The sequence below is a fragment of the Grus americana genome, chromosome 16 (genome assembly GCF_028858705.1).
Source record: "Grus americana isolate bGruAme1 chromosome 16, bGruAme1.mat, whole genome shotgun sequence".
Classification (NCBI taxonomy): domain Eukaryota; kingdom Metazoa; phylum Chordata; class Aves; order Gruiformes; family Gruidae; genus Grus; species Grus americana.
In genome coordinates this window covers 12,087,073-12,104,767 of record NC_072867.1, presented here as the reverse complement: position 1 = coordinate 12,104,767, position 17,695 = coordinate 12,087,073, and the positions used below count along the sequence as shown (strand labels likewise).

Here is a 17,695-nt window from a genome sequence, read left to right as displayed (position 1 = left end):
GCCAATGTTTAGCATAATAGTAATAATTATAGTAAGTTGAAGACCAAACCATTTTTAACAGGCAATTCTAATTGGGAAATGAACCCTATACATTGGCCCCTTGCAATTGAGTATATTCACTTCTTGAACACAGTCATGTAGGAATACCAGGACTGTCACACCCGACTGGACTACTCAGCTGCCTGGTCCACCATTTGGGCACAGAGGTGCGCATATCACATGCTCTGAAAAAGCATAAATAATTGACATCCATGTATGGAGGAAAATGTCTGGTAGCTTCGGATATCTGTGATTCAATTAGTTTCTGAAGCATAACAGATTATTATGTGTTTACTGGATGAAACATTTTCCTCTATTAGCTGTGCAGGCTCATTACAATTATTAGAATGTGAAATGGAATCTAATATGACTCATGCATTGCATAAAGGCTGATTAACAAGCTTTTGAATACAAAGTCCTTCCGGTTAAGTTGCCTGAACCACAGAGAGCCAATCCAAAGAGTGAGCTTTTGGATCCAGGCAAAACTGTGAGATCAACAGTCAACAAGACCTGTTCCTCTGAACTGATACAGCAATATTCCAGAATTAGCCTAGGGACAGGTTTTGTTGGGGTTTTTTTGTTTTGTTTTGTTTTGGGTTTTTTTGTTTGGTTTTTTTTTACTGCTATCAATAATGACCCTGGAACAGGACAAAACAGACTACTGTGGAAATTTGCTAATGGTATCAGTTTGGGAGGCATTGTCAATACAGAAGTTTGAACTATTAAATAAGAAGCACCAGATAAAACCAAGGATTCAGGAAAAAGAAATGGAATGAAATGCAGTAACACACAGTGCAAAGTTTAATCGTGGGGACTGACAGCAAGAATTTCAGCCATCAGGTAAGAGGTCTTCAGCCTGAAATAACAGAGTAGAAGAAAGATCTGGATATAATATTCAGTCACAGGATGAATGTATTCCATCGTACAAAACAAGCCCTGACCAGCCAAGCAAAAAACCCCAATAACCAGAACCAAAACCATGTATGTATCATTTGAGATGGAGAAAAAAAAACATTTCCAGGGATAAACAGACAACAATGGCAAGGGACATTATCTAGTATCCTGTAGTCATCTTGGATTTCTATTTTCAAGAAAGATTTATTCAAACCAGAACTTGTAGGTGCCAAGAGATGTTACTGGGAGAATGAAAAACCTGTTTTATGAGATGAAATTGTAAGACCTTGACTTACCTAATTTTAGGAAGCAATAGGATATACTTATGAAAAGAAAATGGTTGCTTGCAATATCACAGTGATCCAGAGGTTTCTCCCTTTCCCATGAACAGATTTCATCTGTGATTCATGAATCATTTTGATTTAAAAGTTCTCTCTTCAGAAATGGGTAACATTTTAATTAAATATTTGAAAAGTTGCCTAATATTGTAATTGCAATTTAAAAGCTACAAATTAGGAAAGTAAAAGCTTTTAACTACTATCTAGACACCTTTTTCATAAAGCTGATTTTAAGTGGAAGTGTTTAGAAACATTCATTCTTAAAGTTGATTAGGACAGCTGATTTTGGCTGATGTGATCCTGTACTTCCTGGCTACCAGGCAGAACCCAAGCCAGTCACAGCCAAATCCAGATCAATTTGTTCATCTATATCATACACATGGATGGAGATTCACGTTGCAGCTCTCCCACAGAAAAGCATTAATTTCATCCAAAAGCATCCTAATCATCAGCTTAAGATGGTAGACAGTAGAGAGAAGGCTGTAACAGCCTCCAGTGCCCTGTTCCACCATCCCAGCCTGGGTCGCCTTGTACTCCTGCGCAGCTCCCGACAGAAAACAGCAGCCCTCCGCCAACATGAGGAGTGGCAAGGCACCAGAGCAGAAGAGGGGGCCTAAGGAAGAGGCAGGGACAGTCACACCACCTTTAGACCTACATATGGACCATAAGCTCCAACAATGACAGCACTTGCACAACTAGGTCTGCGCTCCAGGGACCATGATCCCTCCATCACATCTTCTGTAATGGGGAAGAAGAACCAAGCTGAAACCTTGGTTTAGGAGAAGGCAGTGTGGTTGACTTCAGGAGGAACTTCAGCACACTGCCAATCTCCATCCCTCTTCTGTAAGAAGGGACCAATATTTTCTTTATGTTTTTATCATTTATCTTCTCTGTCTGGCTTCTGAGTTCTTCAGGGTGAGGCTATAATTAAATATGTGTTTGCACAGCACTGAGCACTCTGGTAGCTAAGTCTGAGTTACGTATCCAGTCTCTAACAGAACATAAACAGCACTAGCTAAAAATTCAATGTTTCAGATGCATATATTTATAAGGGCATTAATACCCTAAGTATTTTTAAAATCCAGTAGTGACTGGTACTGCCATTGCAGCTGATTCCTGTAATTATTAGAAATTATTTTAATATGGAAACACTTTCTATATAATAAATAGCCTCTTTGCTGCAGCAATTGATTTTATTTATTTATTTGGTCTATTTATCCAGCTTCTTACGCTGATGGTATGTAGAACAGTTTATTTCCTGTCAACATTTTAGTTAATTTTTTATAAAGAACATCAGGAGCAAGTTGAAACAATGAATTATCTAAAAGGTATAATGTTAAACCGGTGTTCAGGTTTTGGGTACAATTTATTTAATATGACTGCCATAAATATAACTTCTCGCAAGCCAAAATGGCTCTAATGGGTCTGAGGACAAGAGCATGTTCATCTGCAATGGGAGAATGGGCTTACAGTCAATGTTGCTTTCATAACTATGATAGGATGCACCAAAACAGACCTTTTAACAAAATTTCATCTTAAATATGAATTTTGTTACATGCTATGCATTATAAAATAATTCTGTTCAACAAATAAAGACAACGCTAAATTTTACAGCTGGTATATTAACCTGACCTTGTAAAATAAATATTCCAATTGTGCTTCATACAGTAGCAGCTGTGGTGACGCAAACATCGCAGAAATGGCTGTGCCGGTTTAAAAGGTTATTTTGCTCCAACATTACCAGTGACCCTTTCCTGGAGGTTACCAAGCTCATAAGACACCTGAGATGAAGGATAACGTGACGGTTTTTTCCTAAGAGCTCATCCAAGTTTGTTTAAACCCCCTTTATTTGCAGCCTAAAAATAGGTCAGTTCGATCTGCACCAAAGCAGCTTTCCTCTGCAAGAGCAGAGCTGAGCGTCTGTGTGTTTCTCAGAGCAGGGACAGCTCGCCAAGTTGGGACTCCTTGGTGGGGTCAGATGAGTAGGAATAATTCTTTGCCTTCACTACAACCTGTTTGTTGCCAAGTAATGAGCTGGACTTTGGTCACTGACTCTGTTTAAGCCTGTCATAAATCAGGAGTGTCTTCTCAGAATTTTTTTCTACATTTGATTTAAATCTCTTTCTGCCTCACACCTCACTCGACTGTCTTGGAGGCCAATGTTTCACTGCTTGAGGATAATAAATAATGGGCCAAAACCAGAGAGATAATGGAAGCTCAGTTGCTGATACAAGCCTGTAATTCACTGTTCACCATCTACCTTTGCCCACTAAAATACGGCTGGGAGGGACGGAAGGTTGTCTTTCGAGTTCTTGCCTCTGCCAAGCAGACTGCAACCTCACCACTGTACCATTAATCAAGTTTCAATTCTTTCCTTCCTGTCCATTTCAGCTCTCTAACAATAAGGTTGATTTTTAGGTTGATGCTGACTAGATTATAAACATACCTAAGGGCTGTCCCAATGTATTGAGTAATAAGGCAAGACAGGCACTCCATGGACATATGGGCACAAAACTAACCAAGCCCCAAACAAGCTGAGTTTGATAAAGGCTGAAGGGAGCCCGTCCTGCCTGTCCCTGGTAAGGTGAAACCTGATAATTCACAGCCCTAGAGCCAGGCAAGCTGTCCTGCCTGCCAGCAAGTTTGAGATTCTCCGGGCAGCAACAAAACTGAATTATTGACTCCAAAATATTAATATCATGATTGGTATGAGGTAATCCAGGGCTACTCAGCCAGTGTTACCATGACTCTGCAGTACTCAAGCGTTCTTGCTCTGGAAGGCAAACTTTTCTGCTCTTTCCTAGCTGCACAGATCATACGAGGCAGTCTATTACAGCTGGCATTAAGACCAGTTAATCTGTGAAGGCTGGGGAGTCTCTCAAGAAAGCAATCCAGATTCACAGAGTTTTTATACACAAGGGTGCTCATCATCCAACTACCTGGCTTCTTCATCAGCTTACTATGTCCCACCACCACCTGAAACATCTGGTCCACATCCATATCTTTAAACCTAATAATGCCTTGAACATCAGGGCAACTACATTTGTGTGAGCCAGGCTGACTCTAATTTTGACTTGCTGATTTATAAATGTAAAACATGTATGCAGACAAAAATTTATTAAAAATTGAAGGTTAGGAACCTGTAACCTTTTCAAGAAATTTCTGAAGGGACATTGAGCATCCTGCATATATTTTTTTCTGTATTCTAGGAGAAAGTAAAGTTAACACAATATATTTTCTGGTCAAAGGACTACATTAACAAGGGCTTTATCAACCCTGGGACCAACATCTCCCCCATGAGATTTATGAAACAGGTGTTTTGCCCTGGCTCCTTATCAGATTATGAAATAAAGGGAGGGCACAGATAGAATAGGTTTAGGGCATGAACACAGGTAAGACAGATTCAGTGCTGGTTCAGTTACTAACCAGCCCAGGTATTTTACTATTCATGATTTCTATTATTATTATTTACAGAACAGATTTCAACTTATCCATTTACCAGCATGTCATCTCTGCCCTCTGCCTTTCTCAGTAGGGATTATCTTGTATGTACACAGATGGCTACAGAGCTCGTCTGTCTCTCGTCCTCACCTAATCATTAAGGTTCAAGAAAAGGTGAACACCATAATTATGAAAGAGCTGACAGAATGTTTAAAAAGCAACAATAATCAATAGCAGCAAACGTACATTTTGAGTGATTAAACCTGTGCCATTCATCACCTAACGAAATGAGAGTGAAATAAAATAGGGAAGAAACACCAGAAAGAAGTCAAATAGGAATTAGAAGCTGATTCTTTAGGATGCCAATTAAAAAAAAAAAAAAAAAAAGTCATATTCTAGAAGATTCAGGCATATTATTCTCACTGGCTGTCACACTACATTGCTGGTCCTCATCTCAAAAAACCTAAGCAGTTTAGCACGTTCAAGACAGTTAATGAACAAATGGACCCTATGCCTTTTTAATACCATATTTCAAAGGTCTTAAGAGGTGCTAGGGTTGCTGTCTCAAAGAATATCCTATTACGGGTGAATGTTAAGAGAATGACTTTCAAAGATAATTAATATATGTTAGCTGACAACAAAGAACATCATAGAAGGTTTTTGCTTCTTCCCTATTTACTTGTGATTTTTTTTTTTTCCAAAGTGCCAAATTTTCAATAATTACTTTGAGTAATGCTCTGGCATTCCTTGTCCAGAATTCTCCTTCCAGAATAAAGCACTCTGTTTCTATACACATCCTTAAGAAACCCTCTGTTTCGATACACGTTTTCAACACGTTCTTAAGACACCTCTTCTCCAGTTCCCTGGCCACACACTACCCGCAGACACAGACCTTGCAGTGAGAAAGCTGGCAGGAAATGGGAGAGTTTTGAACAGTGCTCATGCAAGAAATGCAGAAATTACAGTGGAAACTGTGCTGGCAAAGAACAGTACACCACAGAAATATCTGCCTCTTCCATGGGGTTTAGTGGATGTTTTAGTTTCTGCCAACAAGGCAAGACATTGCTATGTGGCTGTAAGAGCCACTGCAAAGCAATCATGGTAAAAGGCCAATAATTTTTTATAACCCTGGATAAACATCTTTGCCTGCATTTCATCAGGCTTAAGGGAAAGGATCGTGCATTGCAAATACCCAAACAGGTGCTCACAGGCTCTTACAGTGTTCTCAAATTAAATGTCTTCTCCCATGCTATTCCCATTCTGCTAACAAGAGCCGGCCGAGGTCCCATGCACAGCTTACCAAGATGGGTTCTGTTACACTTGAAAATTAGAAAAGGTGTTATTAAAGTATCAGAAATATCAGCCTTTATGGTACCCACACATCCATAAAATACACCCTACAGCTTTTCTCATCAATATCCTTGAGTGCGCTACTGTGACTTGTGTTGCCATTATTGGTGTAGGGCCCTGCAGCGGTCTCAAAAGCTGGAATGCTAATATGCCATAGGAAAAGAAAATGCACTAGAGAAAGGTAAGGTGAGCACACCAAGTGTTCTAAACTTCAGCAGAAGGTATTTCCAGTGTGTCCTGATGCTGATATATACATTTAAGTCTTTCCATTGCAGCATTTTGTAACTCAAAAAAAAAAAAAAGAAACCAGGAAGCTCTAAATTGGCCAATCTTCTGCTTTGCTATTTACAAATCCAGAATAGCTAGCAGAAAAGACTAAAGAAAACAAAGATGGTGCAGAAGTGGCATGTGATAGTCTATTAAAAAACCAAAGGTCTGCCTAATGTTAAAGCAATAAAATTGTTCTTTTGAAAAATTAACCTGTAACTGAAATATTCAACAGCATTTCTGTTTGGTGCTTCTACACATGAAATTACATATTCTGCAACGAAGCTCAGCAAAACTAACCCAAATTAACCCCAGTCTCCAGAAACAAAGAAATAATATAACACTTTGTTTTCATTGTGATTCTTCCTAAATGGAAGAGTGGAATTTATTTATTTATTTATTTTTCATTTTTAAATTACAAACTGGCTTTGCTAAGGTCACAGGGAAATCTGAAGTACCAAACCAATCTAAGTTACATGTCTTGAAATGTCTGCACCTGAATTATCATTTCCTAAGCACAAAGTGAAGTATGACAACGATTTAGAGATTCGTGATACCCCAGAGTTTCTTCCCTGACACTCCAGTTAATGCAAGGAAGGTTAAAACTATTCCCAGTCTGTCAGTAATTAGGGGACCCCTGCCATTTATCTTTCCCTCTTACCCATTATCCCAACACCTGTTGCCTTGTAAAATGCCACCTACTGATACCTTTATAGACTTCACGTGACCTTTGAGCCTAGAATTTTGTGCTTCTGGAAATTGGGCCCTTTTTTTGTCTTTTAATGGAAATTATTAGAGTGAATTGATTTGTAGCAACCACCAGGAAAATCTCTTTTTGTTCTTATAAACTATTTTTTGCCACTCTATCACTTGATACTAAGGCAATCGTGTATCGTGGGCATGTATGAGAAGAACCAGTGTTTCCTGCAACCATTGGAACCACTAGGAAAGAAATCTTTTCTCTTCTCATTAAGGGATGGAGCGAATAAAAATCCCCACATCTCCAATTATGTAAATCGGATCACCTCTACAGCCTTAACCCTCAATACTCCAGAACTTGTGTGACTGCACATCAAGGTCCCATCTGCAGACCTGGAAGCCTCTTCTCTTATCAACAAACCAGCAGAGATCACCCACTGTTCAATCGCAGGAACTCGCCCATGAAAACAGTCATGCAAAGCAAAAGGATTAGATACACAACTCTGATTTGTTAGATGGCCACAATTCCAGATGGAGAGAGCTGCTTCATCTGTGATATACACCTTGGTAATGAAAGCATGAGCCATTACAAAAGAAAAGAAATATTTTTGGTGAAATAAAGAATCACAACATCTGAGCAGTTGTAAACTTGGTAAATAACAATAACAGCCGTTATCAGTTCTGCGAGTCTGGAAGTGCGGAGAACACCTTCAGGCTCAATAAAGGCGTAATTAACTGGCTATCACTAGGCAAACATCCAAGTTACATTTTTTTAAATGCTCTGAGATTGATTTTTGGTTTTCTTTCAGTGTTAAATAATAATGTGTCAATATTTTCTAATAGATTGTCTAAGAACAAAAATGAGGCACAGCCAGACCTTCGACAAGTATACTTCAGCCCTAACGATGAAGAAATAAGAAGGGGAGAGAAAAGGAAATGCACGAAATTTCTGTTTACACTCGGTTGGGTATCTAACAGATTTTTAGCTAAAACCAAGGCTAAATAATGAGGTATTTTTCAAGCCCTATATTTTTCACCATGATGGTGTGGCAACTCATTTGAATGCAGGACAGACAGTTGGCTATGTACTGTATTTTGTGTTCCCCAGGTAATTAAAAATTACTCAGAAATCATGCCATGACTTTTATTTCTCTTCTCACTCTTAAATGAATATGGAGTCAGAATTCACAAACTGAAAAAAATGCAATTCAGGAAGTCCTTAAACACTAGACCAAACTTAAGAGTACTTGTGACTCGAGTAAGATACATACCATATTGAACTGAGCATCCAGTATACCACTTCATGCAACAACAAGAGTGAGTTCTGAATACTGGAAATGCCATGAAATCAGCTTCTGCCTCCCAGAAGCCGGGGTATGGTCAGAGCGTGTGACCGGGTCTTCCATAGGAAGCTATGGTTTACCCTCATGCGGTTTCGCCGCTGAATGAAGAAACTTCAGAAGTTAGTACCTGTTTCTCAAGGTGCTAAAACTTCCTGTTCCCCCAGCCCTTTCGGCAGATCATTTGCATCTGTCAGACGCTTGAGTTGTAAAGCAATATTGAAAACTTGCAGAATACCAGACGTTTTCTTACCATAGCCAAAGGGAGAACTCCTACCAGGTCCTTCTGGTTTATGTAGATCTTGGAGATTCCTAGATCAGATGTTGTATCTCCGGGATATTCTACCTGCCATGTGATGAGCTGGGTCCCAGGTAAGTCAATTAGGTCTTCAATTTCAAAATCAATCTGCATGATTTCAGAGGAAGGACCATCCGCACTGGAAGAAAGGAAGAAAGAAAAAGAAAGGTTCCTTTCATGTGACTGATAAGCCAGCAATATAATTGCTTTTATATTAATAAAACATTGGATTAAGTCTCTTCCAAAGAGAGGATTTGGTGGGATGACGGATTAAATAATGAATTAATCGTTTGCACTTGTCTTAAGATTTCAGGGTATTTCCCATACAATCAAGTGGCTTAGTAACACTCTGTGACATGCATCACTAAGCACTGCTCCATTTTACAGGTGGAGAAACAAAAACAAATCACAGTAAAGCTGAGGCTAAAGCTACAACCTAAAAACCCTGACTTGGAGACTCTCCCTTTAACGAGCCCATTGTATTTCCTCTCTGTTAATGCAACACATGAGCAAATCTAAAGGGTATCACTCCTTGAAATGGGAAACCACTGCATTAACAGTATTTTCTGCTTTTTAAAAAGATGCATGGAAGAGAGGTCAAAGCTCAGGATGGGGTCGGTGAACCAGGGCAGCAGGGAGCAGAGGATTGGAAAACTTGGAATTAATTTTTGGCTATGCCGCTTCCTTGCTGTGAATGTCTGGCTGAAGCTCCTTTTGTCCTTTGCTAAACCAGGAATTATAGATAACTTAGCTCGTTGCGGGAGAGGAGAGTTACAAAACTGGATTATTTAATATTGGCCAATCCTGCCTGGATCCTTGAGTGAAAAACACTAGAAAAGAACAGTTACTAGATGTGATTTTCCAGGGTACTCTGGCAACATTGGGGTTACTGATACCTTATCAATGCAACTTTGTCTTGACATGCTGTCCTTCCTAAGGTTACATGATTCATGTAAGTGAATACCATAAAGCAGAAATATAAAGAGGGAAAATTGAAAGGGGCTCATTGATGCAATTCCTGCAAAGCTTGTTATAAAATCAGCTACTGTACAGAAAGCAATGCGGTGAAGTTTCTATTGTGTATCTTGGCAAGGTGAGCTCCATAGTCCAGTGGCATTCATAGAGACGAGAAAATACTCAATTTACTGTAAAGTTGTTGAGGAATGCAGAATTTCGTAGCAGTGCAGAAATCCAGGGGACGTTGAGAATGACAGTGCTTTTACTTCTGAAGCACTGAAGGGCAAACAGATCTTCACCGTTTGGGGGGGCGGGGGGGGGGGAAGGAAAGATCAGAACTTCTTTCAGTGGGATAACACTCGAGGAGAGAAAGAATGGCACAGCACTGAAGTGTCACAAGCCACTTACGTTGGAGAGTGCAGCTAGAAGAAAGAGGAAACATTTCAGCAACTGATTAGACAATCCCTGAATGTGCCCAAAACACAGCAGGTTTTCCCAGCTGATGTGGAAAAAGAGCTAAAACTAGGCATATTTTTTATGAAGACCAGTTATGACAACAAACCCAGTTTGGAATTCTTCCCAAAATACTCAGAGATTTTTATCACACTGGCTAAATCCAATGATTTATCCAAAGGTGCTACTTGAACAGTTTAATCTTACCATCTTTAAGGTTTGGATTTTAATGGATGCATTGAGTTCTTGCTATCCCGGATGGAATTTTAAAAGAGCCTCTGTGTTTCCAGAATGGAACACATTGTGTTCCATTTCTCATTTCTTCATGTCAAGGCAAAAAAGAAAGAGCACAATTTCTAAACTAGCACCGAATGCAGTCTCATTTCCTGCTGCCCTGGGTAGGATCAGAACGCTGCTTTATGCAGCTGGGAGGATTGATACTCAGTTACCCCGACTGCACGAGCAGGAGCGGGCGATGCATTGCCTAGAAATACTCGGCGGTGATCCTGTTTTGTACAGTACGTTCTATCACAGTTTCTGTGTTTAAAGAACTAATTGAATCTTCATATAACGAACCTTGGGTTTATGATTCCATTCACAGTGCCTGCCTTTATTTCTGCACTGGTGTCCGCTACCGCCACTCACCGGCTTTGCAGAATTGGTGCTGTCACCAGAAACGCGTCCTGTAAGAGCAGCGAGGGACTGCTGCACCGCGGGGCACTGAGGGACAGAATACCACGGACAAAACAAATGATTGTCGGAAAAGGCAATCAGCTCAATCTTTTCCAGGTATGTTGGGGATTAGGAGAAGAGGAGAAAAGTGAGCAGGATACAGGAAAAGCAAGGAGGGAGGAAAAGATGGGGAGAGAGAAGTGGAGCATGGTCCTTGTATTCTTGAACTACAGCTCCCACATGGCGCAACTACAAGTAACCCCAAAATAATGGAGACTTTTTTTTTTTAATTTCTCCTTTAAAACAGGTATTTTAATGAAGCAGTTCACTACCAAATGTGACTTTGATAGAAATTCTTCGAACTAGCTTCTCTTAGAAACACTAACCACCTCCAAATGACAAGATTACAAAGCACCTCAAAAATCAATAAAAATCTCATTACTGCTACTAAAGATGTATTAAAAAAATGTGAAAGTATTGCATGACCTATGATCAGACTCAGGCTGTCAGCACCAGGTGAGGAACTTCTGTTTAATTACTTTACTTATCACTTACTATGATGATCCTACTAAGTGCAAGTCTCATGGATCTGTGTCCCCAATTTACAGCCTTTCTAAGCAGTATTTAGCAATTGAAATCTTTCAATAGAGAAGTGAAAAAGTTACCTTTCAGAAAATACAGTTAAAAATGTAAATGGAGGAATTTGGACAAATAGTATTCATTATTGAGGTTCAGTCACATAAAAATATTTGTGGCTTTTTTTTTTTTTTAAAAGTCAAGGCTGCATAGCACAATAGGAATATTTCTATTGAGTAGTCAGCCACTGCTACTTGAAATGATGCACTGCCTAATCCTCCTCAGGGTAGGCACGCGCTTTATGGTCGCTATAATGCAATAGCGTGCTGGCAGCTTGTCTTTGCTAACAGTAAAACCATTATTGCTACCAAGAGTACAGCAACAGTGTTAGTTACAATATGGGAGGCTACGCAATTAGAAAGTTTATAATGGACAAACCTGGAGGTTCACAACAGCAATCCAAGCTGAGTTGAAGAGTGGCCAAAGCAAAACAGTTCTTGATGCTAATTTAAACTCAAATCCTTCACATGGGGTTTTGCTGTTTATAGTTGAGAGTTAAATTGTAATGGAGTTCACTGTGGTGCCAATAAACCCTCCCTGCGAACAGAGCCCTGCTGAGCTGCGTGCCATGCAGACACATTTTTAAAGGGTCTCAGCCCAATCTGAAGACAAGGAAGACAGGAAAAAAAAAAAAATTCATTGGAATGGATTAGTCTGCTCTTTCCTCCTGTCAGCCAAGACAGCACAGGCACGTTTGTACTGTATTTCTTAATATGCCTTTTATTTCCTGTCTAACAAAAGACCAAGCAGCTCTGACAAATTAAGAACAATGGGAAACCCTGTCCTGTCTCTAGGGGAGCATTTCCTACCTCCACAGATCCATTCGGCACCTGCTGCTTCTGACACATCCCTGGCTGAGGCAATTTTTTTTTTTTTAAAATCTCTCTCCTGCCCTTTTGGCCTGGGAGTCCTTTTAAATCCGAGAGGCTGGTGTCAATGGCCCATTGCTAACACCTCTGCCATGATGTCAAGTTTCTTTAGAGAAAGAACCAGCCGCTCTGCTGGGTCCCTAGGGATGCTACGCCCTGCAAGACGCAGGTTTCAAGAAGAGCCCCTGTAAATCCAAGAATAGCTACTGGATGTTGGCAGTGTTAGTCAATTCAAGTATTCCGTTCCTGATTTCACTAGCTGTGGCATCGGCTTTATCTTTATATAATGCTCACAAAACAAGGTTCGTTCTGAACCCACTAAAACGACTGGGCATGTAATGTTTCTCATAATACAATGTATAAAGTTTTATCACTGTCTTTAGAAGGCTATAACGGACACAAGAAGCCTAAAGCCATGAATATGCTAAATAAGATATATCATAGGAATGTTAATGAAAGAGCCTTGGGGAGAAGAGAGAAAGAAGGTAATCTTTATTCTCTTCTACCTCCACACACGTACCCAGGTCTCCAGCACATCTCTTGCAGGGTATCGAAAGAGCTTGTGGCCTGAAAGGCTGCACGTGCCAGGCTGAGAGGTGGGACAGCAGTGCCCAGGAGAGAAGGAAATGTTTCCAGGGATAACTGGAAATACTTTCTAGCATGTGAGAGGGGACACAGCAGCACAGCTGACCCCATGAGACCTGAGGGAGTTTGTGAAAAACGTTATCCCCATTTTACAGGAGAGAGAGAAAATTAAACTGAAAATGACTTTCCCACAAAGAGAGGGATAAGATGATTTATACACACAAAATGGAATAAGGTGGCATTTCAGAAAGAAAGTGATTTAAAAATAAGTACAAATCTTTGGTTAAATGAAGATAATATGCTGTTGTCGTACCAGATAAGAACACCATGCTAGCTATTCCCAGCTCTATCAGCTGGGTTGCAAAAAGGTTTTAAGGCTGGCTGTCATCTGTCCTGCCGCTGCACAGAGCCAGCAGTGGCAATATGTGTTAAATATAACTTCCTCCTTGCGTGGAAGGAAATAATACAAAACAATACCAGGTGGAGAATAAAGGCATAACAAAGAGCTGTGAAAACAAAATATTTTGTAACTAAATGCCACAATTTTCTGAAACAATTAATTTCTGATACAGTTTTTTTGAAAAGCTTTTTCTATAGTATTTTCTTCAGAATTATAAACAATTTCACTAAGAGTAGTTTTACAAACCTTTTTGCCCATCCCTTTTGGAATTGCAAGCCATTACTCCTAGTGTTATCACTAAAGCATTCTTGTTTCCTAACCAAACGTGAGGACGTCAGAGGGAATTCAAAGGACCACTAGAGAATCAGCCTTTCCTTCGGTATATTTGCTTTTCTGTACCTCCTTCCCTTCTGCTTAATAATCTCACTCCCTAGAGCTCCCCTATAGTGCCCAAGCATTACACTTACGCTCCTTCTGCAGAAAGCATCGGAGTAACATATTGTCTTCCCCCTAAATACATTTTGGGTGAGGAATAAAAGGAAGAGGAAACTAGAAGAAATTCTTTTTTAAAAACAAAAACTAAACAAAACCACCTCACAGAGAGAAAGAAGAATTACCTGTTGCAGAAGGATGTGAGAGATAGAAAAGTAGAAAATGAATTTCCATGAAATGTAGATAAAAGCAGAATGATAGAAAAATAAACAAGGAGGCTTGGAGTGTGTAGATGCTTTGCGAGAAACACCTAAAAAAATCCAGATGAATGGGAAACAGAGCTAGTGTAGATAATAGCCAAAAAAACCCAAAACAAAAAAAAAAAAACCAGGTTCAAACTTCCTTCTCAATTGAGTCAATCTTTCCACCAATATTTAAAGTAGTCAGGAAAGGATTCTGATAAACTTTTAACTTATCTTCACCAAGAAAAGATTGCCTGTCTAGTCTTTGCTGAATTCATAATAAATACCCACAACTCTGGTTTCGGGAAAGTGCATAATTTTATTTGTGGAGGGTTTTTTGTTTGTTTTAAGAAGCCTTTACATGAGAGTCAAACTGTTGTGGCAGGGGGATACATTTGCATTCCTCTCCGTATTTGCCAGGGAGATAGAGATCACATCCCTTCTGCATAAACAGGCACTTGCAATGCAATAAACTCCTTCTGCTTGGCATGTTTGATAGCATCCCAGAAATTACGTGTATAGGATGTGTAAGTAAAAAACGTGGAATCGCTGACAAGGAGACCATAATACTGACATCTGAGGAATAAAAAGCACAGAATGAGAAAGGAACACCATGTGTCATGGTAGGCTAATTTATTTGGGCTTTTCTCTGCTCGTCATCACACAATAAGCCATTGCTTTGGAAAAGCTGATAACTTCTTCCAGTTCAGCCAGGGGTGATTTAAAAATCCCTCCGCAAGAGATGATGATGGGTGTAAACTTCACATCCACATTTAATCTCTTTTTTTATGTGTTTTTTGTGTATTTTATTTTTAACTTCAGCGATCAAAACACGCTACCTTCAGGCTTCCTGCGCACATCTACCCTAAACCAATGCACATAAACATGTCTGCTTCAGGCACAGTTTGAACTCTTCAGTACAATATGGGAAGAGAAAGCTGAGAAAATTGTTCCACTACTGACGTGCAGTCTTTGGAAAGCTTTATGTCTCTGGGTTGAGGTTCTTTTACCCGTCTCACATGTACAAAACCCATAAGCTAAAAGCCCTCAAAATAATCTTACAGGCAAAGAGACATTCTATATTTTAATGAATCTGATTGTCTTTTCCTTCTGGTTTCTGAACTGGAGTGCAATCAGTGAATATTTTCTGGCTTTTTTTGGGAAAGCTATTATACACAATAAAAAAATACAGAATTTCAGTGAACTATTTTATTCCTACAACTAGGATTTAAGGTAAAAAGGTAAAAATCAAATATTGCAAGATTCGTCATTAAACGTAGCAAGCTAACAGCATGATATTGCCTTTCACCAGCTGAGAAGCTGGCTCGGCTCCAGGATGTGACTTGATCTCCCGACTCCATTCAGTAGGCATGAATCTAGCTGGCAAGGCTAGCAGGATTTCCACCTCTCCTTTGCCTAAGTTTACCCCAAAAGTTAGAATTTGATTAAAACCAAGCCAATCAATATGGTGCAATACCTGCCCCGTATGTTGCCAGTGAACTAGTATATACATACTCTGTGCATGAGTCCCTGGTCCCAGTCTAAACAAATAACAAAAAGGAAGAAATATTTCAGACAGCAAAGTGAGGCATGCGGCTTAGACCTTCCCGAGGGCAGAGAGGTTATTCTAAAAAAAGATAAAATAAAATAAATCAGTAGAATCTAGCCCACTACATTATAGCAAAGATCATTATTCACCATTGATATATCAAGATACAGCGATACGTACAGCAGTACATTAAAATTTAATTTTATTCATTGTCATCTTACTATTAAAAATTCAGCGATAGTAGGCTGAAAAATCATTTTTCTTCAGGAATCAGTGTATGAAGTGAACCAACTAGCAAGAAAAATCACAAAAAAAATGAGGCTGCTAATCATGTAATAAAGTTATTTAAAAAAATTGATCCATCTCTTTGGAGCATGACATCAGCAGTGCTGGTGAAACAATATTTGCTGAATTATTTATTTGACTTTTTTTTGCTATTTTCAAATAAATTTTTCACTATACAATTTTCCAGGAGTTGATAGCCCCTTTCCCAAGTAACTCAAACCATTCAAAAGTGGGTAAAAATTAGCAAACCTTTTAATATAAATTTAAAACATAATTTTCTACCCAGCCAGCATTTCAGTTCAGAGCCATGATTCTGAGAATCTCTTGACATAGTAAATCCCATGATCATTTACCACATTATGCTAAGGGAATGGTAAATCAACATTGACTTTATTATATCCAGTCTAATAATCACTCAATAAATTATTCAACACAGTAGTCAGTAAACATCAAGTACTTTTGAAGCAGCCCAATCATGAGGCAACAGCAGAAAAACCGCAGTTACTATGCAGGTGAGATTGAATTGCAGGGCTAAAAAAACAGTTTTACTGACAGTACGAAGTCTAATAAAACACTGCAAATACATTGCCAATCTGGGTTTCTCTACCTGCTGTTTTTTTATTGTCCTCAGCATAAAAATAACAATAAATAGGACATAACTCACGTATAAGTGTGATAAAACTGCAAAAGAGGAAACCAGGCATACAGCCAAAAATGACTGTTATTAATTGGTAAAGTTTCTACAGGATCCATCTAAGGCTCAGACTACACTGAGCGAGACAACTACAGAAAGCGGTGATTGTTGTCTTAACTGACAAAAGCAAAAAATAGGAGCAAGATAACATAATAGTCATTTTATAGGTAGGAAAACCAAGTATAAAAGCCTCAATTAAATAACACTTTGGTATACATGGAAGTGATATGTTGACTCCGTCTCCTTGGTTTGCCCAGGACTGGCAGCTCTATAGGAATTTGACTTTTACATCATGACCCCCAGACCTAAGCCTTTAGATCAATACCAGTCTAGAGTGTTCCTAAAAAAGGCTTTAGCTATTTCATTCACATTACAATTTCTCAGACTGTTAACATTGTCACTATCACTTCACTATCACTGTCTCCTGAAAATAAAAGTAATCTTTTCCTGAACAGGAGGAGTCACGCAAATATAACACTGATCAGCAGGGAATGAGATCCAACATCTTCATACTAAAAAAATTACAGTGCCAGCGCTGCAAATATTTGCTATTGAGTAATCCTAGTGTACTAAAGCATGAGATCAAGCACTGTGCTCAGTACACTACCCTGAAGCAAAATTCGTTCTTCATCCTACAAATATTTATCCACCTAAAACCCCTTATATACATGAACAGCAAATTTATACTTGTGCATAAATATATGTGGGATTTGACTTGCTGAATCCCTAAAAGACAACCACACAGACAAAGGTGTCTGCATATGTGCTATACAAGGAAGCTTCCCTTGAGTTCAAGAATTTTGTTTAACAAAAGCAATAGGGCTTTGTTCCCATGGTGGCCACACGCAAGCCCAAGGGAAGTCCTTGGCTCACATGGACGTATGTGCCCACACAGGAGGCACTCGCCGAGTCTGAGACTTAACTCAATACTCTGCTGCCAAACTAGCCCAATTACGGTTAGGCAAAATTGAGTTACGCAAAGAGATAATCCAGTCATTGACTCTGGTCCTGTGAGATCTGCTCCTCTGCAAAAGGGAACGCACAGAATATGTATAAACAGCCTTGATTCTGTCTTTTACAGGGTGCCTATCACAGGATCTACAACAAATTTTCCAGGCAGGGATCACAGTCCCGGGTAGAAGCAATCAAAGGGCAATGAGGTGCAGAAGAGTAAAAGTCTTACTCCCCTAACTCCACCTGTTATTTGCTTTCATGATTGCATGCTCTTGCCCATCTTCTGAAATGCACACCTAAT

The 17,695-nt window shown here is 39.4% G+C and overlaps 1 protein-coding gene across 1 annotated transcript in view; it reads right to left on the bottom strand.

The window, feature by feature from the left end:
- Positions 1 to 17,695, bottom strand: part of TMEM132D (transmembrane protein 132D) — a 267,820-nt gene that overhangs the window by 87,361 nt on the left and 162,764 nt on the right. Inside the window, exon 4 of the mRNA XM_054844296.1 lies at positions 8,622 to 8,805. Within this exon, the coding sequence (XP_054700271.1) occupies positions 8,622 to 8,805 (184 nt within the window). The remainder of the gene's footprint in view (positions 1 to 8,621; positions 8,806 to 17,695) is intronic.